At 50.3% G+C, this 20,996-nt stretch overlaps 9 protein-coding genes across 9 annotated transcripts; 4 read left to right on the forward strand and 5 right to left on the reverse strand.

Annotated features, from left to right (window-relative positions):
* Positions 1-703: 703 nt before the first annotated feature.
* On the forward strand, positions 704-1,333 carry N7473_008211 (ankyrin repeat domain-containing protein; the record flags this gene model as incomplete). Its single annotated transcript, XM_057154151.1, has 1 exon — positions 704-1,333. The coding sequence occupies one exon, from the start codon at positions 704-706 to the stop codon at positions 1,331-1,333; it is 630 nt and encodes a 209-aa protein (XP_057008489.1).
* Positions 1,334-2,322: 989 nt separating this feature from the next.
* On the forward strand, positions 2,323-3,378 carry N7473_008212 (PQ-loop repeat-containing protein; the record flags this gene model as incomplete). The annotated part of the gene is made up of 3 exons (XM_057154152.1): positions 2,323-2,390; positions 2,454-2,711; positions 2,769-3,378. 3 exons carry the CDS (start codon positions 2,323-2,325, stop codon positions 3,376-3,378), a joined length of 936 nt encoding a protein of 311 aa, XP_057008490.1.
* A 104-nt stretch (positions 3,379-3,482) lies between these two features.
* Positions 3,483-4,724, reverse strand: N7473_008213 (nuclear transport factor 2 family protein). The gene is made up of 6 exons (XM_057154153.1): positions 4,636-4,724; positions 4,413-4,430; positions 4,191-4,255; positions 4,038-4,109; positions 3,860-3,955; positions 3,483-3,784 (listed from the first exon to the last, which is right to left on the reverse strand). The coding sequence occupies exons 1-6, from the start codon at positions 4,640-4,642 to the stop codon at positions 3,668-3,670; spliced, it is 375 nt and encodes a 124-aa protein (XP_057008491.1). The 5' UTR covers positions 4,643-4,724; the 3' UTR covers positions 3,483-3,667.
* Positions 4,725-4,936: 212 nt separating this feature from the next.
* Positions 4,937-7,351, reverse strand: N7473_008214 (SURP domain-containing protein; the record flags this gene model as incomplete). Its single annotated transcript, XM_057154154.1, has 1 exon — positions 4,937-7,351. The coding sequence occupies one exon, from the start codon at positions 7,349-7,351 to the stop codon at positions 4,937-4,939; it is 2,415 nt and encodes an 804-aa protein (XP_057008492.1).
* A 246-nt stretch (positions 7,352-7,597) lies between these two features.
* On the forward strand, positions 7,598-8,786 carry N7473_008215 (uncharacterized protein; the record flags this gene model as incomplete). The annotated part of the gene is made up of 2 exons (XM_057154155.1): positions 7,598-7,710; positions 7,769-8,786. The coding sequence occupies 2 exons, from the start codon at positions 7,598-7,600 to the stop codon at positions 8,784-8,786; spliced, it is 1,131 nt and encodes a 376-aa protein (XP_057008493.1).
* A 165-nt stretch (positions 8,787-8,951) lies between these two features.
* N7473_008216 (FAD-dependent oxidoreductase) lies at positions 8,952-10,478 on the reverse strand (the record flags this gene model as incomplete). Its single annotated transcript, XM_057154156.1, has 3 exons — positions 8,952-9,046; positions 9,098-9,786; positions 9,856-10,478. The coding sequence occupies 3 exons, from the start codon at positions 10,476-10,478 to the stop codon at positions 8,952-8,954; spliced, it is 1,407 nt and encodes a 468-aa protein (XP_057008494.1).
* A 483-nt stretch (positions 10,479-10,961) lies between these two features.
* Positions 10,962-12,585, reverse strand: N7473_008217 (Zn(II)2Cys6 transcription factor domain-containing protein; the record flags this gene model as incomplete). Its single annotated transcript, XM_057154157.1, has 3 exons — positions 10,962-11,708; positions 11,777-12,469; positions 12,526-12,585. 3 exons carry the CDS (start codon positions 12,583-12,585, stop codon positions 10,962-10,964), a joined length of 1,500 nt encoding a protein of 499 aa, XP_057008495.1.
* A 407-nt stretch (positions 12,586-12,992) lies between these two features.
* N7473_008218 (uncharacterized protein) lies at positions 12,993-14,892 on the reverse strand (the record flags this gene model as incomplete). Its single annotated transcript, XM_057154158.1, has 9 exons — positions 12,993-13,229; positions 13,307-13,434; positions 13,487-13,690; positions 13,750-14,103; positions 14,154-14,170; positions 14,244-14,287; positions 14,352-14,434; positions 14,501-14,701; positions 14,775-14,892. The coding sequence occupies 9 exons, from the start codon at positions 14,890-14,892 to the stop codon at positions 12,993-12,995; spliced, it is 1,386 nt and encodes a 461-aa protein (XP_057008496.1).
* A 2,946-nt stretch (positions 14,893-17,838) lies between these two features.
* On the forward strand, positions 17,839-19,944 carry N7473_008219 (uncharacterized protein; the record flags this gene model as incomplete). Its single annotated transcript, XM_057154159.1, has 1 exon — positions 17,839-19,944. The coding sequence occupies one exon, from the start codon at positions 17,839-17,841 to the stop codon at positions 19,942-19,944; it is 2,106 nt and encodes a 701-aa protein (XP_057008497.1).
* Between the last annotated feature and the right edge of the window lie 1,052 nt (positions 19,945-20,996).

Genomic DNA, 20,996 nt, shown 5'->3' on the forward strand with positions numbered 1-20,996 from the left:
TGAATAGCACTGTATGGGTCGATCTGGTTTTTTCTGTTTCTTTGTTCATTAGGGAGGCATACCATCTTGATCAGTTCAAGTTCAAAATTCCGAGTCCAGCTATTTGAGTACATGCAAGCCAGACCTTTCTGGTAATCTCTATAAACTGGCGAGACCCGATCTAGAACTGCTTATTTTGACGGCTCTACAAACATCTAGACACAGTATCTCTATATCCTTTGTATTCTCGTGCTATAAATGATCATTTACGCATAGTTTTGTTCACGGGACCCGCAGGGACCCCTTCCTCCTCTCACTTATCTCGCGCTTCCTATACTTCCTAAATAGGAAAAGCGCCCACTTACGCCTCAATTTCCAATGATTTCGAATATTATATATCCTCATTTTCTACTGACCGCGTTGCTCACAGCAACGCATTTATGTTGACTCCCACTGGTTTCGCTTTTTTTCCCTTCTTCACCGTCTTCCATTTCATCGAAAGACCCTTCATTTCGATCCAAAACCTACGAAACCGACAACTTCCATCATATTTGCCATTTCGTACAACTACCCATCAAAATGCCGTTTATGAATCTCCCAACGGAGATTGTCATCAACATCGCCAAGTCCCTCGATGACAACCGAGACCTTGTGATGCTCGCCAGAACGTGCCGGTCCCTCTACGACGTCGCCAACCCGATATTGTATGCCCGCAACGCCAAGGATGAAAGGCAGCTCTGCACTTCTCTGGGCTGGTAAGACGGGCTCGGTGGAGACCGCCAAGTTGTGCATCAAGTATGACGCCAACTTGAACGCCTACGCCGACGACCACAGGACCGCGCTGATCCATGCTGCCGACAATGGTCACATCAAACTGGCTGAACTGCTCCTCGCTTGCCCTGCCACCTGTATCAGCGCGTGTGATATAGAAGGAAATTCCGCAACCTTCCTGGCAGCGAGGAACGACAGTCCAGAGATGCTCCTCCTGTTGCTCCGCCATGGAGCTGATGCTGGTCAGGTTCATCGTGATGGTATGGGCTTGTTGCACATACCTGATCTATCGTTCCGGGTCATGCGGATTCTCCTTTGGCACGGAGCCAACCCGGGGCAGATGGACATCGCCGGCGACACACCTCTGTCCAGGGCAGTTAAGTCTCGCAGCCTTGCGCATGTCAATCTCCTTCTGAAGTGGGCCGCTGGACGCATAACTGGCCCTGTCGACCTCCCGGATGATCCTTTGGTGGTTGCAATAGAACGCCAATACGAGGACATCCTCCGCCTCCTGCTCAGACATAACCTACAGAGCTTTACCATGCATTTGGCCAATGTTACTGCACTCCCCGTGACAGTCTAAAGGAGAGGGCGGTGCAGGTACTCCTGGAGGAAGGTGCGGACCCAGACCAGAGAACTTGGAAACAGATGACTCCGTTGCATCTCGCTGCCGATGCTAAAAGCCTGGAGATGACACGGATTCTCGTCAGGCATGTGCTAACTCCTAGCTCCTTAACGAAAATAACGACACCCCTCACCATATGGCACCTCGCAACGGGCAGGTCCTTATCGTTTAATTCATACTCGCCAACGACCCTGACCCGGTCGTTTGTGAGTACTTTTTGAAGACCCCACTCAACGAGTATGACAGCCCGAAACGGAAGCCGTCCTTCTCACCAAGGGGCCGATGGGATCTCGCCTGGCGCATCTCCTTCAGAACCCTACCGTCGAGGAGAATTTGCGTGCGCCGTCAATCAACGTTGCCATACGGAAGGGGCGTCGAAAGAAAAGTTCTGGTCTGTGGTGCTGGACATGAGGTCCTGGAGAGAGAGGAGCCGGCATCGATCTGGCTATGATTGTTTAAGTATGGAATGGAGTTTGCGGGCCTTGCAAAAAAGGCTTCCAAGCTATATTGAATCTGTACTGTTCGAGTATGGACTCCACGGAGTTGTCAAGTTGTCGAGTTGTCGTTGTCTGCATCAGTGAAGATACCCGGGTGGTGGAGCCAGTCCCGTTTAGCGCCCAAGCCGCCAGGAACCCAAACCCGCTTGGCGTGGATCAGTGCGGGGGTCATCCTTGTCAACCTTCAAACCCCCTTCTCCCCTACACTTCACTGCTGCTATCCTGGTCAAATCTGTCTTCTACCACCAGAGCATGCAACGATAGGAGAGCTTGATCTGAACGAATCGGCTGTTGAATGTGATTGTGCTGGTCACCTGTTCGCTGTCACGAGAACTTCAACCCGACCGACAGCTGGAATCAGAATCAACGTCATCCGTCGACCCCGAACCGTCGAACAATCTCAACGTTATCCACGCCCGATCCCTGGAGAACACACACCAAAAACCCATTATGGATCTTTCAACACCATATTGTGGCGAGCTAGCTTCGCCTGGCTGGTTTCAGCCAACTCTTTCAGTGTACGAGCCCTCTAAGAGCATTAAGCCCCAAGGAAGATACCGACACTGACGTGACGATGACAGGCTGATCATCATCGGAATCCTAATCTCCTACCTCCCTCAACACATCCGCATCATCTCCCGACGAAGCTCCTTCGGAATCTCTCCATACTTCGTCCTCCTAGGTACGACGTCGGGCACCTCCGCCTTTGCGAACATCCTCGTTTTCCCCAAGACCGCCGCAGATGTCGCCTGTTGCCAGGAAATTAGTGGGCTTGCTTGCTTCGCTGGGCTACTAGGCGTGTTCCAGATGGGCATGCAGTGGCTTTGCTTCTTCTCTATGTAAGTCGAGCAAAGACATCTCTACAAATTACGTGCCTCTACTAACACGCAATTTAGCCTACTTCTCTTCGTGATCTACTTCCCTCGCGCGACCTCACCCACAGATCCTACATACTCGGTATCCTCAACCTCGGATGGGCCTACATATCGTACCGCGCTGGCAATCACCGCGATCTGTCTTCTCCACGCCCTGGCGACTGTCATAATCTCCGTCGCGTTCGCCATCCGCCAGCCCTCCGCCCTCCACGCCTGGGCGAACTTCCTCGGAATTCTTGCCGCTATCTTGGCTTCGATTCAGTATTTCCCCCAGATCTACACTACCTACCGACTGCGCTGTGTGGGCAGCTTGAGCATCCCGATGATGTGCATTCAAACACCCGGGAGCTTGGTCTGGGCAGCAAGCTTAGCTGCTCGTGAGGGTGCCAAGGGCTGGAGTATCTGGGGTGTATTGCTGGTCACAGCTTCCTTACAAGGGACGCTTTTGGTGATGGCGATCTACTTTGAATACTTCGGGCCTGACAGCAAGCGGAAGACGGTCTACCAGGCTGATCAGGATGGCTACATCAACGGCGATGGGCCTGATAGCTCGGACAGACATGTGTCTGCGCAAGAACCGATCTATGCAGAGCGACCCACGGAGGAAACTCCGTTGCTTCAAAGCCAGTAATGACCAATCCACGAGGACATTGCCCTTTAGCGTCTTTCTCAACTAGTCACCTTCTTTGCGTACATAGAAGGGAATTCCATCTCCACACTTGTTAAATGAAGAATATGTCCAATTGAAAATTGTGAAATTTTGTCCCACGGACCAAGCCGGGCCTGTGTCTTATTGAATCCGAGTGACCTATATCCTAAGGAAATGGTATTCCGGGGACACGTAAAAGTCCCACCTTACAAAAAGATATCCTCCCCCGTCATTGCGTCGTAGCATTCTATCTTTCTTCCTTAATGGTAATTTAGGAAGCAGCATAGATCAGGCGGAAGACGTCGTTGAGAACGAAGAAGCTGCCGGCACCGTCGGGGTGCAGCGTGAAGAGCTGAGTGTAGTTCATGGGCTTCTGCTCCTCGTCGACCTAATTACACCAAAAGGGTTAGAATACAGGACATGGTGGAACGCATGTTATTGGCGGTGAGGTTAAAAGACATACCAGGAGAGCACCGGTGACCAGGACGATGATGTTCTGACCGGAGGGCTGAGCGTCGAGGGTGGCGAGCTGGTGGCGCACCTTCTGGAAGGGCAAGCCCTACTCGTAGAAACCAGATTAGCTATTGCTCTTCTTTGATCATATACATTATTTGGCTAATCTGCCAAATTCGGGACCGTACGGTCAGCTTCTCGGTGATACCGGCGGTACCCTGGACAGCGCTGTCCTCGAAGGTGAGCATGGACTCATCGCGCTATTAATAGAAGATAATCCCATTAGTTTCCTTTTCCTCGATAGTACTCTTTCCCAAGTCCATTGGATGATGCAAGCTTACGTAGAGACCAGCAAGACCGGCGCGGTTGCTGTCGAAGGTCTGATAGTAGAACTCAACGAACTGTTCTGTGGGACAAAGGGATCACTGGTCAGATATTGCATTCTCTCGGTACGGGCAATGGCTGTCTGAAGTAGAAAGTTCTCGCGGTGCTAAGGATTCGAGCCTGCGCGGGGCTGTTCTTGTGTGCGGCGCATTGGGGTCCGGGTGTAAGGGGGAACATACGAGCGATGCTAGAGAAGTCTGAAGCACGAGAAACAATTAGCATTGTAACATATATCGAAAAGCTTAGTTAGATAGGTCTGGATTGATCTCATCGTGATCTGATATTGCATGGCGCAATACACAGTCCAAGTGGGTTGAAATTCTGAAGCAGAAACCATCCCACCTGGGAACAGGTACCGATGAAGGTTCAAGGAAGAAGATATGGGCGCATTGAGGAACTTACCGGCCATTTTGAGAAGAGAGGTGGGACAGACAGGACTGATGTGACTGAATAAGGAGGAAGAAGAGAGGCGGAGGGGGGGTATTTGTTGACGCGGAAGGAGAGGAAGAGAGAAGAGGGGATGTGTGGGGCGCGAATTCTGCCGTTGATGCCTGGCTGCCTTATTATCGCCCAAGTCGTGTATAAAATGTGAGTTGGTAAGGAATATTTACTACAAATTATATCTATGAAACCAATTGACTTGTTGAAGAGATGCGGATATCATTACAGTCGTCATTATCTATGCCAATTATGCCTGGCCAGCTCACTCCGATTCTGATGCAAACATGTCTTCGGCTTTGGGCCGTGGCCTACGTGGGCGCCGTGTTCCTTCCTCTTGCGGCCCATCTTCATGCTCAGGCTGTGGGGGCTGATCGGGTACCGATGGCAGTGTATCGCCTTCGCCCAGCGGAGGGGCATCTTCGTCCATGGGCTCACCGTCATCGTCCAGCATTTCCAGGTCGCTGTCTTCCATGGGAATCCCATCGAGATCGCTCATATATTCATCCTCCATGACGGCCTCTGCATTAGCAACAGGAGGCGCCTGGCTCTCGGAGTCGCCAGGTCGACCAGAGTCAAATTTGCCAGATGTGGGATCGTCGTCGACTGTCTTCCATCGGCTCTTGCTCTTGGAAGCCAAATGAGCGGCTCGCTCAGCTTCCGCCTTTTCGGACTCCTTTCGTAGCTCGTCTTCGGTGAGTGGTGGTTGCTCAAGTACCTTAAGGAAATGCTCCTGGTTTGTCGGCTGAAAGATGCTCCAACCTTCCCACAAATGGAGAAGGGTGCCCACGCTGCGCTTCCACTTCTCAGCGCGGAGCCTGCCCCAATTCAGCTCTTTTTCGAGCCTACCAAGGTGTTCGAAGATATTGTGGGACCGGAGGGCAGCCTCGAAAAGAGACCGATATCGCCATCCTTTGGGAACACCACTGGTGGCTGACGATGCGAGGATATCGGAGATGAGGTAGAGCCCCACCAGTTTGGCTGATGACATGTCTATTTTCTGCTTGGAGGGATTTGACTCCTTGTCACCATCATCCTGCCTTGCTGCATCTTTCTCCATTTCTCGCTCGGGATTGGCCCCGGTATATGCCAATGGATGGAGAATGTTCAGTACGATCATGTCGACAACCTCACGTGCACCAGTTCCGGCATGTTTGATTGCAAAGGCTGTGACCCGAGCGACATCGCCTCGCCGGAGCTTTGCATGGGTTGTTGGTAGTCGGGCAAGCAGATGGGTAAGCTTCGCTTTTTGTAAGGGATTCATGTAGCCCAGGCTGTCATTTTGGGCAGCGGTGCCTTCTAAAGGGGGTCCACCCCCGAGATTGCGCCTCTCTTCCTCGCCATCAGACATCTCCTCCTCGGACGAATTGTAGTCATCCTCTGATACAAATTCATCCAGGCGCGTAGTGTATTCAAACTTGATTTCCGTCTCTGGCGAAGCCCAGGCTGGCCCACCTTCGAAAATGAAGGATGAATTTTGGCGGCTCATTTTCCTTTTGCTATGTGCCCGAGGGTTGGTGATGATTTGCCACAACTTCCACCGGTAGTAGACGCCGCCGGGACTTCGTGCATCCCAAATCCATGCCCATTTCTCGTCCTTTTGCACTTCCGGCCGACTCATAAGCAACGCCTCGAATTCAGGTCCGTAGTTGAGGAGATTCTCAAGCGTCTTATGGATCAGCCTCAATTGCTTGATGTCCGATGGTGCTTGTACTTCGACCTGTGTAGAGCCTCTCCCAAGAGTCCGCCCATATGAATCCGGAGGCGCAAATCCTCGGTGAGGCCCTGGGGGTGGCGCTCGGTTCAAACTTCCGCCTAAAGTCGGTTGAATTGCCTTTGCACCAAATGGGAGTGACTTTGTTGTGGTTGTGCCAATGGTTGTTGGCAAAGTTGAATTGATGGCTGCAGAGGAATGGCCCTTGTGTATAGATAGGTAGTGACCCCGACCAAGGTACTTCTTATCAAGCATGCTGATGGCGCTATTGACGTCTGAAAGAGGAGTATCACTGGCGAGTGTAATGATAGCGGCTGCGGACTTTCGTTCGGTGGCTGATTGATTTGTTGGTCGGAGGATGTTCACATTGTCCACGGTTAGGAAAGATGGGATCAGTGACTTGAGCACAGAGGGTGAGGTTCCTAGTGGCAGCGATTCTAAACACAGAGTGTATCTAGCCGCTGCCTTCTCCGCCTCTCTTGCCTCTGTCCTGCGATCATCCTCATCGTCCGAAGTGCTGCGAAATGCCGATCGTGGGCCTGTTGGAATGGGGCCTGGCTGATCGTATCCCAAAATACCTTGAACTGAATCGCGGTTGCGCGGCGACGGCCCAAATCCTCGTTGATTACCACGCGGCGCGAGAGGACCAGAAGGAGGTGGTAGACTTCCTGGTCCACTGTTCCGTGTCCCGGAGCTTGAGAAGTGTCGCGATGGCCGCGCCCCTCCAAATCCACCCCCTCTGTTTCCAAATGTGCCTAGTCCTCCATCTGAGGCTCGGGGAGCTGTCGACGTATCTTCTTCGAATGACTTGACAAAATCTTCGTAAACCGCGGCGGTTTCGGCCTTTTCGCGGGCGCGTTTAGCTTCGGCTTCGGCTTTCGCTTTCTCGAATGGCGACTTCTTGGGCAATGCAGAGGCTTTGGCGTCCAGTTCGAGGAAGCTTTTCCCCTTGAAATCGTCCGGCATGGTGCGGAAGAAGCTGAAGCTGCAGCAATAGCTAACCAGCCAGCTATTGTTGAATGTTGAAGCAGAGAGATGGACGAGAGCTATCGTCTTTCCCAATCAGGAACCCCATCGACGCGCGGGCGGTGAGCAAGGCGGTCTCTTATGACCCTCTCTCATGGGCGTCATATCAGCTCCTGATGGAGATGGGCAATACATAGCAGACGAAAAGGAACAAGAAACACTCTTGATCGAGGACTAGTGCCCATCATGTCAACTGCACAAGTTCCAGTTCTCCTGCGCTTCCTGACCCAAGATGCCAAGGTCCCGCTCGCCACTGCGATAGGCAAGACACCAGAGCTCCAGAAAGCTAACCTTAGCAGGTGAGCCTTGCCTAAGACAATGGTTCATTTCTCTATTCGCTTACTTACGGCTATGCAGCGCAGATCAAATAGCTAAAGCAGACATTCAAGTCCTCCGGGACATTTTCAAGGATCAAAAAGTCGCCAAACAAGTACTCAATGCTGGCAAACGAGTCTCCAAAAAGCGTGGAGCCCCGACTGACACCACAGCGGCGTCGCCAGAAAAGAAAAGGAAGAATGTCAACATCACGAAAGAGTCAACTCCATTTGAGATCGAGTCAGCGCTCAGTTTGCCAACCCCATCGGTCCCCGACAGCGAGCTTCAAGGCATGGTTGTTGTGACAAATCGAGCACCTTTGGTGCTTGCTTTCGCTGTCTGTGTCTTGAGATACACGATGCCTGAACAGCCTATATCAAGCAGACTGAGTCTTGGCCAGGCGCTTGTCAGTGCCAACAGTCGTTCCAAAGCTGTCAGTCTAGGCATAGAGAATGGCCAATCAGCGGAAGAAGAAGGCTGGGGCGAAGGCCAGCCCGTTGTCAAGGTTCTTGGAAGGGAGATTCGAGTGTTAAAGCGCTGGGATTATAACCCGCGTGAAGGGCAACCTACTGCCCCGCCAATTCAAAAGGCGTCAAGTTCAAATCCGGACCTAGCAGATGACTTTTTGGGCAATGGTGATATCAATGACGCCGATAAGATGCCTCCGCTTTGGGGCGTTGATCTAGAGGCTGCGCGAAGCTCTCAAAGAAATCCAGACTCGAAGAAAAAGACCGGAGCTCTGCCAATATACACGGCTCAGTCCGCCCGGTCGTATCTTCTGCGGTCGATATCGAATGTGCAGAAGACTCCAACCCCTTCTAAATCCAAGTCAAATACGGCGAAGGGCCAAGACAACGAAGAATCTGTTGCTTGTCTTCTGTCTGCCATTGACTTTGTCTGCCGATCATGGGCCACAAATCTGAACAAGGAAGAACTGGATCGGCGTGCGTGGGTTTGGTACCTCAAGGTTCGACCAGATGTTCAGAGTGGAGTTCAAGGCTGGGGACAGAAGGGGCAAGTGAAGATATCGGACATACTTGCTCTTCGAAATGACTCTTAATATTCATCTTCATCACGAACTTTATGAATCGTCTATTATTATCAAAGGCTGTGAACAGAGGATACATTATCACGATTATTGTTCATTGAGAGGAGTAGACGCTCGATGGAATACAATATACATGGGTACCACCTCCTACGACAACAGTAGAAATAATGGTGACGCTCAGGAATCCGAGGCGATAACTCTTGCCACTTCTTCAGCGATGTTGTAATTTATCACTTTCTGAAGTTGACCACCCATCAGACCCGGAAACAGTCCTGCAAAATATTAGTTTCATCATTGAACAAGATTGGCATGATTGTACTCACCCATTATCTTCAAGAAAGTATACATAGAGTACTCTTGGACCACGCCCATATCACGCTTCTTGCTCTGAGTCTGCTGAGCATGTTTCAAGATCTCGGTAACGCGGGGCTTTCGCAAAGCCATATACTGACTAGCTGCTCTCTTGATAACATATTTCAGGCTATTGCTCGTCATCATATTCTTCCCCGAGTCGCTTTGGTGAAGATGATGCGACAAAAGAAGCACAAAGGCCTCCACATCTTCCAATGCCTGAGACGAGCCTTGTCCTGAGCTTGGAGGAAGTGCATGGGCTGCATCTCCTACCAGAACAACGCCATCGCGCTCCCACGTTGGAAGGGGAGGAACAGTCCATGTCGGGTACATGCTGTCAACCTTAAGAGATTGGATGATCTTTTGGACGACGGGGTCTTTCCAATGGGAGTGTCGCTCACATAGTTGTCGAGTGACGTCGGCCATGTCGAGGGTTTTGCGATCCGGGCACTGTTCGATCTCATACGTGGACCACCATGCTAACGAGTCACCTGGCTCTGAGACGTGATATGGCGATTCGCGATTGGGAGCAGAGATGGCACTTTCAGAGAAAAAGTATCCGAAGAAACCATTTCCACCGAAAATGAAGTTCATAGAACCATCTTCGACGAGGCCTTTCACATCTGCTGATGGAATGAAGCCTCCAACGCCCACAAGACCCCTGGTAAATCCAGATTTATTAATGTTTTATTCTCGACAATGATTCTCTTGACATGACGATTTGACTCACTCGTAGTTCGGTGGGTAAGGGTCTTCCTTAGATTCCGGGAAGATCGCCCGCTTGGCAGTGCTTCGAACGCCATCAGCTCCGATCACCAGGTCTGCTTCCACTGAGGGGCTACCATCCACAAAATTTATAACGTTCTTGCCGTCTAAACTAGCGACGACCTCAGAAATACGCTTGTTGATGATATGTTCATCCGGGATTCGTGAACGCAAAGCTTGCCACAAGGAATGGCGACTGGCGGCCACCATATGCATGCGTTGCTTCTCCGAAGAGGTGTGACCGGTGGCATCCATGGAAACAAGAGACCACCCATGCTTGCTCTTCATATTGAATGTTGAAGCAGCGTATCCGCTGCGCACGACATCCCTCAGTAGATCCTCATCTAGTCGTCGTAGGACGTTGAGACCATTTGCGGCAATGCCGAGACCGCCACCTACGAGGAGTGTCGAGGAGTGAGTGTTGCTTTCTTCCTTCTGTTGTCTTTCTTCTGCAGTCACATTCAAGTCGGTACTGTATGCCTCGTAGATAATGATTTCATGGTCTTCAGAGGAAGTTGGAAGGTGCTTGCGTAATTCAAGGTATGCTGCGCATCCAGCGATGCCAGCGCCGATGATGACAATCTTCATTGAGCTTGCAGGGTAATTCTTCAAATTTCTTGGAGTTGGATGCAAGACAGGAACGACCGAAGACGATGGCGATCCAAGTATTAAATACCTAACAAGTGCCTATCCATGGTAGTATACATCGGTAGTCACGTGGGGCTGTCGCAAAGCTAACCTAACTAGGCTTAGCCTCATGGCTTAATTGAAGTGGGTCTCTCGTATCTCTGTTCGTTCATCTTCTGCACTAAGAGGGCAACTCAGGAAGAAAGCATCAGTGCTTTGGGCAAGTCTGGCCGCGTACCAGTCAGAAGATAATAGGCAGCAGTGAAATGATTCTGCTTCGCCACAAACGGGCTTGGAATAATTCCAACGATTCGTGCCTTCCTATTGATTCCAGAGATCATGCCACGGAATTTCAGATGACATGACCCGTTGACGGCAATGATCTGAATCTCGATGAACCCTAGCTGACCAGCAGCGGGTAATTATGTTCCCTGCCGAGATTCTTCATGCGGGAACCCCCGGATTGTAACGTTGTAGTATGTAGGAAGCCACATCTCCAAAGAGTTCTCTCGAGGAAATCGAATAGCTTCCATTGTCTTCATTCTGGCCGTCAAGTCCCGGCAAAAGATCCTCAGCACTAAGTCCCATTTCCGGTGGACTCCAAATGCTGATAATCTTGAGCGGTAATCCCACCATCACTGACCCACGGCTAGAAGCAGGGCTAGGAAATGTCGCAACGAAATCCTTCGCCAACAATATCGATTTGACATGTCGCTGAATTCTGTTTTCATATAGATTCGCAGTTGGTGAGACGACAAATGACAGCCGCAAGATGATGACATTGACTGCGTGGAATAGTGCCGCTAGTGAAGCGGTCGGCATGTCCACGTAAGGGATTAGCGGGAAATGCTCGGGATCACCGTAAAGATCTTGGAATCCATCCCTTGAAGTTCCCATCCACTGTACAGCATTCGCTTCAATAAAGTTGGTTGAGCAGATGCACTTTGTCCACCAAACATGTAGTTGTGACATTAAAGCTCCGACAAGCTTGGTCAGCTTAGTTTTGAGTTGATCGGCTCTTTCGTCCGCAGAATCTATCATCTCACTCGCCACGCTTAGACATGGTAACAGAGAGAGTAAGATATCCACAAATTCGTCAAACGCAGTCTTTGAGTGAACTTCAAATGGAATTCTCAGCCAGTCCTGGGAGGAGAAGACATGCTGCTGGCTTTTGAACAACGCGGCCGTGAACTACAGCGCCACGAGGGTGTCAGTAAAATGGGTAGCTGATTTAATCAAACCGCGTCTCATTTACTCACGGTCAAGAGCCTCAGATGCCTGAAGAGCTGGTGTAGGAATCCATCTCGACAACTTGCTAGTCCGCCAGATTCGAGCATCCTTGCTGCACCCTGTACATGCTGGAACCATGCCTCGCCGGACGTCCCGGCAGTAGTCTCAAAATGAGCGAGCATCACAGCCGAACAAATTATATCACCAGTGAATACGCCTGTCTGCAGGGATAGTAGACATCGCAGTCCATGGAGGGCCTTGAGATACCACTTATTGGCTTCGATGCATATAGAAACGTCATCCACTAATGAGCCATAGAAGAACATCGAACCAGCTCTGATAGAGTTTTTGACGAGTGGTGGATATGGCGATGTGATGAAAAAGGCTAGCTTGTCTAGCCAGGTTGACGATGTTCTATTAGCTGTAGATTCCTTGAAGCCAAATGACTCGATAAAATGGGAGACAAAAAGTTGATCAAAGAGATCTGCCCGGCACGGCTGGTGATATGATGGTAGTCGAGGAGCTAAGTATTGGTCATAACTCCACAAATGAGCCTCGCTGGCCATTGATGGGGCCGTCAAATCTATCGGCACTCGCTTCGCTATCGACTTAGTTGATGTCGACTCTGGTAGGGCATGCACGAAGAAGGCTCCTGTTCGGGCTCCAGGGCAGTTCAAGCCCATCTTCAAGCACTGTGAGCATGCTGGATATGATTCATCGCACTGTAGAGGGCGTTAGATGGCAAAGTCCCGGGGTGATTTGGATTTCGACCACTGACCTTGATCTTGCGCTTGCGACATGTCACACATCCTTTGCTTCTGCCTGGAACATTGACCATGGCTATACCGTAGCATATGGTACGTAAATCAAACTCATTTCCTAAGTCGAGGCGTCTGTCATATACGTAAGAAATGTCGATGTAGTAGTGCGACGGGGAAAGTTTGATGCCTGCAGGCTGCGATACGTCTGCTGGCCAAAGTTCCCGGAGCCCTGATTGGTCGATGGAAGGCTGGGACCGTAACGTAATGAATGCCAAGACCTGGCCACACCCAAGTACACGAGCCTGCAGGCATATAGGATTTACAAGGGGTTCAATTCTGAAATATCCTATATTTGTCATCAACTTCAATGAATTCATTCGGGATATCTGGGCCAGTATATTCTCCTGCCATCGTTTCCATGATCTTCATTAAATCATACCATTACATAAGTGCGGTGTCAATCGACCCATCAAGGTTCTAGAGCTTAGGACCTCTCAGTTTCCTGGGGCTCAATTGTCTCCACATTGGCAGCAGTAGGCTTGCCGTAGTTACCTTCCTCCAGCTCCAGCTCCTTGGCACTTGGTCCCTTGACATTAATTTCAGTGTTACGATGAAGATCCATGCTTTCCTTCTTGTAGATGTTCACATAGTTAGGAAAAATCAGAGCAAGTATGTAACCCATCACGGGAATAGCCATCGCAGTATGGGCATTGACCCGAGTCTGGAAAAGAGCCTCCAGGTTAGCCGCGATGAACCAAGAAATGGGTGAATAGGAGAATAGAGAGAGAGGTGACCTACCACGACAGCTCCAGTCATTGGAGGGAAGACCATGCCACCAGAAAGGCTGCCACGAGCATGGATCCACCAAGCTTGGTGTGGCGACCAAGGCCACGAAGAGCCAAGGTGAAGATAGTAGCGAAGCAGCACTAAGCTAGAGTTAGTCATAGGACCCAATGATTGAAGTCAGATGATAAGGACAGACCGATTCAAAGCAAAGAACGAGGATCAGCATCGCGATAGAGGTATGGCCATGGGTTGTCATGGCTGCAACTGTGAAGACAAAGCAGAGTGCCAAGAACACGGTCAACATGTAGCGAGGTTTGAAGGCTGGCATCATCATCAAGCCAGAGCATACGAAACGCATGAATGCATAGAGACCTTGTGCCACAGCAAGCAGATCGGCTATAGAAGTATATTAAAAGCTAGACGATATTTGAGATCTCCAAGAGCCGAGGACTTACAGCTTTCAGCAGAGGTCTTACCGGTCTCTTTGCAGAAGTTGATGAAGTATCCAGCAACGGCGACTTGTGCTCCAACATAATAGAACTGGCTCCAAACACCGAGGAGCAGGCTGTACTGCTTCTTGAAGGGACCAGTGTTCTGATTGCCCTCAACAATCTGGCTTTCCAAGGCCTCTTGGTCGGCATCGGTGATTTCGGGGAAGGGAGCAAGCCAGAACAGAATAACTAGCAGGGAGACGAAGCAAGCAACGCCCAGATGCGTCAACTGGACGTTCTTCCAGCCAGCATGGGTGTCAACGGTATTGGCAAAGAAGACGCGGAGGCCAAGAGGGGAGCAACGAAGGTTCCAACTCCCTGCACGGCTTGTCCGAGGTTGAGCCGAATTTCACTGTACTTGGGCGGACCGCAAATGGCGAGAAAGCTGTGGAATGAAGGTGTGAGTATCAAGTACCCCCAAAGTTTGAGTTTGGTGATGAAAGACTTGAAAGACTTACGGATCAGCTTCAGTCTCTAGAGTTGACAAGCCAGCTCCGACGACCTGTCAAGCCACGTTAGAAAGAGTTGCGTATCAAGGGTGATAATCTCCGGGCGAACCTACAAACATTGCTACCGCAGAATCCACCAAAAGATCTCTTCGCACCACTGGGCCAGAATAGAAGACATCCAACGGCAAGCACAGCAAGACCTAGAGAGCACCGAGAAGTTTAGGATGTTCCTAGAATCAGAGAAACAGAAGAAAACTATGTCTTACCAGTCATGAATGTGACTTGGAATCCATACTTGCGAACAATCCATCCAGAGATGGTCTGTGGACAGATGAAATAGGCGGCGAAATATGAAGCCTGCAAGCGACTAGACTCGGTTGCACTGATGTTCAAGGTCGTTTGGAAGTGCGAGTTCAGGGTATCCAGCAATCCATATGCGAATCCCCAGAGGAAAAAAAGAATCGTGACTAAGAACAAACATCACAGTGTTAGCTGCCAAGTTTGGGAATGACTCCAAAGGTCTAATAGCGGGTGACCTACCCAGTGCGTTTGGGAGCAAAGACTGTCGCAGTGTCAAGTGGACGGCCGAGGTAATGGCGCTGTCCTCGACAGTGATGTTCCGCTTATACAACCCAATGATGAATTGGGTTTGTTGCATTGAAATATGTATGAGCTTCAATGGGTTACCCTCCAAGTCTCAAAGGCAATGTAATGAAGAAAGAAGCAGTGGACCATTGCCATGATAATGTAAATGTCTGGTATTGAACGGTGAAAAATCGGGGTACCAAATCCGCAGGGCATGAATTTTATCTCTATACCCGAGCTGGAGACCGGGCAAACACTGCGAACACCAGTATGGGTCAACAGCTAAACGTCCTTGAGAACGACCTTCCAATAGGTTTAAGAGTCAAAGGACGCAGGTGGAAGGGAGCCGGAGCGCAAGGAAAGCCGGGAGATATTTATTTCCACTTTGGTCAGGCTAACTACACCTACCCGGAACCTTAGGCAACTAGGTAGTGGATATGGCTACACAACGGGCAGTGGGCAAAACCAACCAAAAGTGTAGACCATGGATGGTAATATGTCATTTTTCATGTATATACGAGCAAGACAAGACTATAGCAGCCTGCAGCATCCATGTTATAAGCCAAGAGAAGATCGAAAGTGAACTATGCTATTCCACGAAGCAGCAAGTGGGGAGACAGGAGAAGAAGGGAAGAGGAGAATATAGCAGCGAGAACTTTTACCCACTATGTCTCAGGGCTGTCATCGTTAGTTCTATTGAGCTGCCAATCCAAAGACCCTTCTTCTGTCTTGGTATCTCCCGATTCCAAACTTAATGTAATGGAATGAATGGTCTTCGATTAATTTGTGCGGCGGGAAGAATGTGGTTATCTTATTAAATGAGCATAGCAATAAGTTATGATGATAAACGCGTTACAAGTCATTAGTGTGCGTTGATGTCTCGAGATAGACTTGATGAGAAAATGGAGCAACCCTTGCAACTGATCCCAAGAGTCGAGGCATTGGTAGCTAGAAAGTTGCAAAATTCTAGCTCTCCCTTGCTTGAGCAGAAACAGATCTAGTGATTCAATAGTAGTGAACTCCTACTCTTGCCCGAAGGAGCGGTAAAATTGATGTGTTCTCTTCGGATGATCTCATTATACAAACCGGTCCACAACACGCCCCACTACTGTAGAAAGAATACATATGTGACTTGACCAATGGCAAAGGCTTAGATGGATGTTTTCAACCATGGATTGAGCAAACAAAGGAACACTTGATGGAAAAGAAATGGTGGTCCTGTTCTGCTTCCCCTACCGAGTACCTGGCTAGGATAGGGCGATGAACGCGTGGCTGGTACCCCGAGTGGAAAGGCTGGACTGGCCCATCAGCAACTTTGATGGGGGCCGAAACGCCGCTATCCGCCCAAGTCTCAAGGGTGGTGCTTGATCAACATAGCCTTAGCCTTGGCGAGGTGAACGGAGGCATCGAATTCTATTTTGATGTTGTTGGTATTTAAAGAACTTTCTTGTTTAGGTATTGATTGTTTGTACAGAAGTATATTCTTCCACAGCCCAACGGGAAAGATCCGAAATGCTAAGTCCAGTAGTCTTCTTGGCAATAGTAGTGTGTGGCCCCGTTTCTTTCCAGATACCTTCCACCGTTCCATGGAAACGAGGCTTGTAGTGATTGTTGTTACGGGTTCTGTTTCCGACGTGATCGACAATATTTGAGGCGTGCTGGAGTAGGATGGGCTAGCATTGACGGTATCGGCAAGAGAATTATCTCTAACAAGTACTGTAAGATCCCCTCATCCTCGATCATCGAGGCGGTCGACAGAGTCTCCAGTACTCCGGTGGATGTGGCCGACATACCCGCTTGACTGACTACAGTGATTCTTTCTGACTGGCACGGGTAACGGTTAGTCCGCTTTTTAAGACATCCAATGTATGGTCCGAGATATCCGCTGGCCAATCTTCAGCCCTGCTGGGGCAGGTTTGGCCAGATTGAGTTTTCTCACGCCGGTGGGTTTGCCAGGTTTTTTTTTGTTAAGGACTGCAAATTATTGCCCCTTGAAAGGTCGTTCATTTGTACCCGCCGGTAAGTTGGTTGTTGGGTTCTACCCGAGAACGACCGATTTTAAGCAGTTGTCGTTACTCGTGGGCGAATAATGGTCCACAATAATCACACGATGAGTATGTGAAGAAGCCTTGAGTTATGGCCGGAAATTTTCTCAAAGGATGCATAACAGCCATGGCAATGTTGCCAGAAAGCAACCACTTAGCTTCTCGGGCAGATACCGAACACGCATGGTGCTTCTAGGCTTCGAGACAAGTGAGCACACTCCCATTGGTTGATAGGAATCTGATTCTAGATTTGATTATGAGAAGCGGCTGCACAACGACAGTCGAATCAGTCGATTTCCCAGGCTTGGGGTGGGTGGCGAAGCCCCGACCCACCGTGCGTAGTCAGAGGTGAGTCTAGTCACTAGTCTGGTCGCCCTAGTGGCCGTAGCGCACACGGAGGAGTCCCAGTCGATCATGCCCAGTCACAAGGGTCTGGTTTGTCCCTTTTCAGGGCCATGGGGAAACTTCCCTGGATTGGGCAGGGTCTCTGTAAAGAAGAGGAATCAGTCGAGAAAAGCAAAGACGAGAAATCAGCATGTTTGTTTATCGTAGGGTAGAAAGAAAGAAGCGGCATGCCCCGTGATATCAGCGATTACCACGTCATTTCAAGTGGTTCGTACAAAAACACCAGTCGACCTGGTCGCAGCGCAGCAATGCCCCCTCCCCCCGAGGTATTACCGCCGTAAGTCTCAAACTTGTTCCCCCCCCCCCCCAGAGGACCGCCCCCATCCCTCAATCCTCAATCTCACCCTCGTCCTCCTCCCATCCCATCTTCAACATCCTTCACCACCCACCACCACTACCAGGCAACCCAAGAATTCCCGATCGTCGCTCTTGATTGCCCACGTCGACGACCGCTCCGCCTTTCGTTCCCCTTTCTCACCCGCCACCCATTCTTTCCGGGGGCCAACCTGCGGAAACAGATTGAACCGAATCAAGAGGTGGCCCGACAGGGCTGCCGTTAACAAGGAGAAATGTCTGGACACATTTCATCCGATCACTCTCGCTCAGCCTCACGATCCTCCCAAACCCCTCGTTTGTCCCAGGGACAGGCTTTTGAGCCTATGCCTCGCCAGTCCTTCGGTCGCAACTCCCGTGTCTCCAATCCTAATGTCTTCTCCGACGAATACTCATTAGAGCCCATCGATACCGACGATCAAATCGAACGAGCTCCCTCTCCCGCCTCTGTCTCTTCCTCCACCACGCTTCGCTCTATTCACCACCCGCATAAAACCGTCAGTCAGGCCACGACGGAGAATGAAAACCCATTCGGCGATGATGCCCGAGTCTCCTTTGAGGAAGCCCGTCGATCGAGTCTTCCTCAGAAGGGCATGGGCGGTTTCTCCACGAATCGTGGCTCGGTCGCTTCGGTCAACAACAGCCCTTTTGCCGTCCAGCGAAACCAGAGCGTCTCATCTCGATTCTCGATACCCCGCGCCATGAGCCCCTACTCCGGAGCGACCGGACCAAGCCATCCTTACGCCATGTACCCCCAAGTTGGAGTAAGTCGTTCACCGAGTGTTGGAAGTACCTCGACCATTCGCCAGCACGATCGCCCGCTAGGTGAATCGAGCGGTCCTCAACATCCTTACGCTATGTATCCGCAAAACGTCGTCGAGGAAGGGATGGATGACGATATAATTCCTGTTGGCTTCCCTGGTCACAACCCACCTTACCAGCCGCCCCCGGGCCGTCGGGATAACGACGTGGGCGATATCATTGGAGCAGATGGGCACGCGGAGCCATTACCACCCTATTCACGCTATCCGACAGGGGCGGTCCCGAAGCCTCCGGGTGTCGAGACCATAGCCGACATGCACACTCCAGAGACGCAACAACTCCATTCGATCTCAAGAGACCAACCGCAACCAGTTTCGGAAACTTCAACGAGGCCTCTGGTCCCCCTGTCTTCCGGAGGTACTACGGCTGTGGACTATAACGACGATGACGACCATAGGGAGCGCAGGGCTCCCATTACGGGCATCATGGCGTTCGAGGAGAAACTAAAACAGAAAGGCAAGAAGACTGCATGCTGCGGTATGCCTGTCTGGACCATTGTTCTTGTCGCGACCGTGATGTTGATCGGCGGATCCATTGGAGGCGCTATTGGGGGTGTGATTGGCGGCAAGAGAGCAGCCGAGCATGATCGAAAAGCGGCCCAGTCAAATGGCCCGCAGATTGTGACTGTGACCGCAACACCGCAGATGGACTACTCGACAATGACGAGTACTCCGACAAATCTCAAGTCGGTGCCAACGGGCCATTATTTCGTCCCTGCTCAACTGCAAAACTCTTCGCGAATGTGTGTTGAGGATAGTCAGTTCAGACATGCTTGGGGTTGCATGGACAAGCCGACCAATTTCGATGTTGTTGTTGGCGGGGATCGTGGCCACCACTCCATAATCTTCAGCAGTACTGGCCCTACTTCCACGTTTACATATGGCGCTCAGCCTCCAATCCTTCCAACCCCTACCCAATCTCTGGGGTTCGCCATCGACACCAGCGACACCGGCTTGGGACCTGCTCTCTTTTTCTTCGCCAAATTCGACAAGCTGGTCATTGTACCTGAATCACAATTCCAGTCGTCGAGCTCTGTTTCAGCACGGTCAATCGTCGGGGATGCCTCGTTCTTGGATAGCCTTCATCGCATGCAAACAGCCAAACCCGGCGATAAGCCCTGGTTCTGCTATTGGAACCAAACGATGATGGAATTCTTCATCTACGTCAACCAGACGACTGCGGAGGGCTCGAGCACCACCACTACAACCGCTACCGACATGGGAGCCAGCACAGCCACTGCTCAATCCAATAAACGTGGAGATACAGTTCTTGACTATCCACGAAAGATCAAGATCGAAGAACGACGCGACTTCGCCGGAGCTCGACCACCTTACTGCCAGCAGATGCAAGTGGGGTCTGATGGCCATATTGTTGCTATTCAAAGTCAGGTCATTAACATCAAGGAGCGGGAGCCCACCCCGACGACTACCTACATCAACACGAGTGGTGGCTCCTCGCAGACGTACACGGCAAAGGCACAGTTTGCAACACCGTGTTATTGTCTTTCTACGACTGATTAGTGTTCCTCTTTTCTCCTTGACGTTCGAGCGAGTTTGTCCTTCTTCTTCATCATGGTTTTTCGGTCTGGAAACCTCCGGCGTTGGCGTTGATTAGCCGTGGAACTACCAAATAGTATCGGCTTATGTGCACATGATTGTCATCTTCCGTCTCTTTTGTGTCATTTTACTACCCTCCTGTTTGAGACCGTCTTTCCGAGCTTGACGGCCTCGCAAACGATATTTTGATTTCTTTTGATTTCATCTTTTGGCATTCCGTTCTTATATTCGGATTATCCGATTTGTGACATGATATGATCGTCTATTATTTTGCGTAACTTCTCTTCCCTTCCTTGGTTATATATGGTCGTCCTGACCTTCTTGATTGTTGCGTGACATTGGAATATTCTTGGCGTTCTTCGGATATCGAATATGGTGCGGGTTGGGGTGACTTATCCTCGAGGTCTGCGAGTGCCATACTTCTTCTGGCTTTTTCTTTTTCCCGATTGGAAGGGGTCCAATAGGGCTGAATATTCTTCAAACATCTCATGATGCAGTAGCGCTGCCACCATGGTTTGTCCAATTATATCACAAAATATAGCCATTACTGGGGATTCTCGCCCGTATCTCGAGTAAGGAATCACTGTGTAGAGTAACCTCGCTCTTCCGATATATATACTGGTTCAGCTGCATGGTGAGCCATTTCCCAGTTCTGGATTCTATTTCTATTTGTCAAATATCATGGTCATATAAGTAAATAGAGCTCCGTGTTATTAAAGACGGGGCCGAAGTATGTTCCATTAATCCAAGAATCTTATCACAAGTTAAGTTCTACGTACGTGATTGAGTTTTTCGTAATAGTGTACCTGGTATAAACAAACCTAAGGCCTGGACGGCACCCGCCGCCTGCCTCGTGGTGACTAAGCACATATCAGGTGACCTGGCTTGGAATCCGACCAGCAGAAACACGCGACAAGTGATTCCCTAGTACTGGCTGGTGAAACGCCAAATTTCGGCTTTTGAAGGTCTCCAGGAATATTTCATCGTGGTTGCTCACAGTGCGAGCTGAGTGAGGG

Source organism: Penicillium subrubescens, assembly GCF_028828155.1.
Source record: "Penicillium subrubescens strain IBT 31985 chromosome Unknown utg000005l_segment0_segment0, whole genome shotgun sequence".
Classification (NCBI taxonomy): Eukaryota; Fungi; Ascomycota; class Eurotiomycetes; order Eurotiales; family Aspergillaceae; genus Penicillium; species Penicillium subrubescens.

What these genes read in the sequence shown, in the direction of transcription:
- N7473_008213 (XM_057154153.1), bottom strand. An exon ending in GTATCACCGAGAAGCTGACC is followed by an intron (nt 3,956 to 4,037) that starts GTACGGTCCCGA and finishes TTCTACGAGTAG; the next exon opens with GGCTTGCCCTTCCAGAAGGT. An exon ending in TGGTCACCGGTGCTCTCCTG is followed by an intron (nt 3,785 to 3,859) that starts GTATGTCTTTTA and finishes TGGTGTAATTAG; the next exon opens with GTCGACGAGGAGCAGAAGCC.